The sequence below is a fragment of the Heptranchias perlo genome, chromosome 16 (genome assembly GCF_035084215.1).
Source record: "Heptranchias perlo isolate sHepPer1 chromosome 16, sHepPer1.hap1, whole genome shotgun sequence".
Classification (NCBI taxonomy): Eukaryota; Metazoa; Chordata; class Chondrichthyes; order Hexanchiformes; family Hexanchidae; genus Heptranchias; species Heptranchias perlo.
Window position 1 is genome coordinate 1,219,101 of NC_090340.1, and position 4,436 is coordinate 1,223,536.

At 49.5% G+C, this 4,436-nt stretch overlaps 1 protein-coding gene across 1 annotated transcript; it reads right to left on the reverse strand.

Moving 5' to 3' along the window:
- Window positions 1-820: 820 nt before the first annotated feature.
- On the reverse strand, window positions 821-3,755 carry LOC137333223 (eotaxin-like). The gene is made up of 3 exons (XM_067997383.1): window positions 3,482-3,755; window positions 1,572-1,680; window positions 821-1,471 (listed from the first exon to the last, which is right to left on the reverse strand). Exons 1-3 carry the CDS (start codon window positions 3,558-3,560, stop codon window positions 1,354-1,356), a joined length of 306 nt encoding a protein of 101 aa, XP_067853484.1. The 5' UTR covers window positions 3,561-3,755; the 3' UTR covers window positions 821-1,353.
- Window positions 3,756-4,436: the final 681 nt, after the last annotated feature.

The window sequence follows — 4,436 nt, forward strand, 5'->3', positions numbered from 1 at the left end:
TGTCTGGCCTTGCTCCCAATGTCTGGCCCCTCTCACTTTGTCTGGCCCCTCTCCCATTGTCTGGCCCCACACCCAATGTCTGTCCCCACTCCCAATGACTGGCCCCACTCCCAATCTCTGGTCCCCTCTCCCAATGTCTGGTCCCCCTCCCAATTTCTGGTCCCTCTCCCAATGTCTGGCCCCACTCCCATTGTCTGGCCTTATTTCCAATGTCTGGCCCCTCTCCCAATGTCTGGTCCCCCTCCCAATGTCTGGTCCCCCTCACAATGTCTGGCCCCCCTCCCATTGTCTGGCATCTCCCAATGTCTGGCCCTCTCCCAATGTCTAGCCCCTCTCCCAATGTCTGGCCCCACTCCCATCGTCTGGCCATATTTCCAATGTCTGGCCCCTCTCCCAATGTCTGGTCCCCCTCACAATGTCTGGTCCCCCTCCCATTGACTGGCCTCTCCCATTGTCTGGCCCTCTCCCAATGTCTGGCCCCTCTCCCAATCTCTGGTCCCCTCTCCCAATGTCTGGCCCCACTCCCATTGTCTGGCCATATTTCCAATGTCTGGCCCCTCTCCCAATCTCTGGTCCCCCTCCCAATGTCTGGTCCCCCTCACAATGTCTGGCCCCCCTCCCATTGACTGGCCTCTCCCATTGTCTGGCCTCTCCCATTGTCTGGCCCTCTCCCAATGTCTGGCCCCTCTCCCAATCTCTGGTCCCCTCTCCCAATGTCTGGCCCCACTCCCATTGTCTGGCCATATTTCCAATGTCTGGCCCCTCTCCCAATCTCTGGTCCCCTCTCCCATTGTCTGGCCCCACTCCCAATGTCTGGTCCCCTCTCCCATTGTCTGGCCCCACTCCCAGTGTCTGGCCCCACTCCCAATGTCTGGCCCCTCTCAGCACCCCCGGTTGTGAGTGTGGGTGTTGCGGCTTTGTCCCTCTGCTCCCTGGCCCAGTGCAGTCGGGGGTCGGAGGGACCAAACACCAGTTAAATGTTGGAAGAGATTATCTTCACTGAACTTCACCCAACTGATCTTTCTTGAGATGGGATGTTCAGTGATGGAAAACTGCCCTCGCTCAGTCCCATTCTTCCCCCAGTCTTTGTTATTAACTTGGACACACATTTATACAGTTACACCATCTTGCTTTATCACTATTGCCGATTGTAGTTTACACGGGGAAAGTTCGTTCCCACCAAGAATCTTTCGTATTAATGATCACATAAAGTGGAGAAATACAAATGATCAGAGAATGGGATTGTGGAGCCAGTCCTGAAACACTTTCTCCATTCTGCCTCTGACCCAGCAGAATATCACACCACTTCTACACTCAGGCATTTGAAATGGTTTAAAAGTGCTGAGCTTTGAATCACTTCTTTGCTCCATTCCTTCCATTCTTCAGTCTCTTTTCCAGATATTCCACTGCGGTTTGAACCCATTTCTCACTCGCTTTGGTGCAAATTTTCACGTGACGTTTGTTTGTAAAACTGAAACAGAGGAATGAGATGTGATTATTGGAGCATTGCAGACACCAACTCCAAACCTTAGATTTAACCACACTCCGAATCTATACCTTTAAAAACTTACATAATGGCGGGAGTGGAGCAGCCAATTGTTCTCTTGTAGTTTGCAAGTCTTTTATGAGGAATACGAGTGGTCTTAAAACTCTCACAGCATTCGAATGTTACAATCCCACCTGGTGTGAGAGGGAGGAATGGAGACAGTTAAATACTGATGGATATCACTGCAGATTCTCACTGATAGGAACATTATTCTCCATTTATTTACACACAATTACACAGAAACAGGCCATTCGGCCCAACCACTGTTTATACTCCCCACGAGCCTCCTCCCTCCCTATTTCATCTCACCCTATCAGCATATCCTTCTATTCCTTTCTCCCTCATGTGTTTCTCCAGATTCCCCTTCAATGTATCGATACCATTCGCCTCAAATACTCCTTGTGGTTCCCCATTCTAACCACTCTCTGGGCAAAGAATTTCTCCTCATTTCCTCATTGGATTTCGATCTTATCTTATATTAATGGCCCTTCGTCGTTGTCTCCCCCACAAGTTAAAATATCTTCACTACGTCCACCCTATCAAACCCTTTCATAATCTTAAAGACCTCGAGCAGGTCTCCCCTCGGTCTTCTCTTTTCTAGAGCAAAGAGCCCCAGCCTGTTCAATCTTTCCTGATAGGTATAACCTCTCAGTTCTGGTATTATCCAGTAAATCTTATTTGCACCTTCTCCGGTGTCTCGATATCCTTTCTATAATATGGAGACCAGAACTGTTCACAATACTCCAAGTGTGGTCTAACAAGGTTCTATACAAGTTTAACATAACTTCTCTGCTTTTCCATTCTATCCCTCTAGAAATGAACCCCAGTGCTTGATTTGCCTTTTTATGGCCTTATTAACCTGTGTTACTACTTTTAGTGATTTGTGTATCAGTCCCCCTCGATCCCTTTGCTCCTCTATCCCATCTAGACTCTTATTATCCAAGGAGTATGTGACCTCCTTATTCCTCCTACCAAAATGAACCACCTCACACTTATCCATATTCAAATTCATTTGCCATTTCTGTGAGCCCCAATTTTAAGGTGGGTGCAGGAACAGGACCTGGGGGTGCACACACACAAATCTTTGATGGTGACAGGACAAGTTGAGAATGCTGTTAAAAAAGTACACATGACCCTGGGCTCTATCAATAGAGGCATAGAGTACAAAAACAAGGAGGTTATGTTAAACCTTTATAAAACACTGGTTAGGTCTCAGCTGGAGGATTGTGTTCAATTCTGGGCACCACACTTTAGGAAGGATGACAAGGCCTTGGGGAGGGTGCAGAGGAGATTTACTGGAATGGTCCAGGGATGAGGGACTTCAGTTATGTGGAGAGACTGGAGAAGCTGGGATTGTTCTCCTGAGAGCAGAGAAGGTTAAGGGGAGACTTGATAGAGGTGATCAAAATCCTGAGGGGTTTTGACAGAGTAGTTTGGGAGAAAATGTTTTCACTGACAGGAGGGTCAGTAACCAGAGGACACAGATTCAGGATAATTGGCAAAAGAACCAGGGGGGAGATGAGGAGAATTTTTTTACTCAGTGAGTTGTTATGATCTGGAATTCACTGCCTGAAAGGGCAGTGGAAGCAGATTCAATAATAACTTTCAAAAGGGAATTGGATAAATCCTTGAAAAGGAAAAGTTTGCAGGACGATGAGGAAGGAGCAGGGAGTGGCATTAATTGGATAGCTCTCTCAGAGAGCCAGCACAGGCCCGAGGGGCTGAATGGCCTCCTTCTGTGCTTCTATGATTGTAATTCCTGTTTCACACTCAGGAGCTTGCTTTGAACAGAGTGTGGAGAGCAATTACAGCTGAGGACTATTAAATACACAAGCAGTCGATAGAAACCTGCAGTGGGTTTGTCCCATGTTTTTGCAGAGTTTTGTTAATTGTCAGGTTGTAGTCGAATATTGAGAATAAGGACCCATCTCTTACCTGGTGCAGCAGCAGAATCCTGGATAGAGCAGATCATCAGTGAGCACAAAACAGCCGCCACCCACAGTGCTGTCTTCATCTTGTACTTTTCCCAAGTTGGAAGCTCTGAGTATTGGAGATTGAGTCTGAGGTAAGGAGTGAGCTGTTAACTCACGGTCACCATGGCTTTATATAGTGTGGAACTGCACAGAGTCAGTGATACAAAGGCTCCCTGGAACTTCCCCCTTCACCAACAATGAAAGTGTTCCCGTGTAATTGTCCCTCCATTCCCGTGTTCTCTGAAATGGGAAGTCCATGTCGTTCTGTGAATGGGAGTTCTTGGGTTGCACAGCACGGAATGAGTTGGAACATCCCCGGCCGGCCTTTCTTAGTACAGCTTCAGCTCATTTCCCTTCAGGCAATCTCACAATTTCCATGCCTGAGGGAAGGAGAAAACCTTGTGATAAGATTCAAGCTTCCTGAATCAGCCATTGTGCGGTCTGTACTATCTGGGACACAGCTCTCAGCTGCTGCTATCACGGATCAGGTTAATGGAGAGCAGGCAGTGAGCTCCTGAGTGTGAAACAGGAATTACAATCATAGAAACACAGGAGGTGGCCATTCGGGTCTCTCTGTTCCTGCACCCCCCGGGTCTCTCTGTCCCTGCACCCCCCGGGTCTCTCTGTTCCTGCACCCCCCCGGGTCTCTCTGTTCCTGCACCCCCCGGGTCTCTCTGTCCCTGCACCCCCCGGGTCTCTCTGTCCCTGCACCCCCCGGGTCTCTCTGTTCCTGCACCCCCCGGGTCTCTCTGTCCCTGCACCCCCCGGGTCTCTCTGTCCCTGCACCCCCCGGGTCTCTCTGTCCCTGCACCCCCCGGGTCTCTCTGTTCCGACCCCCCCGGGTCTCTCTGTTCCTGCACCCCCCGGGTCTCTCTGTTCCTGCACCCCCCGGGTCTCTCTGTTCCTGCACCCCCCGG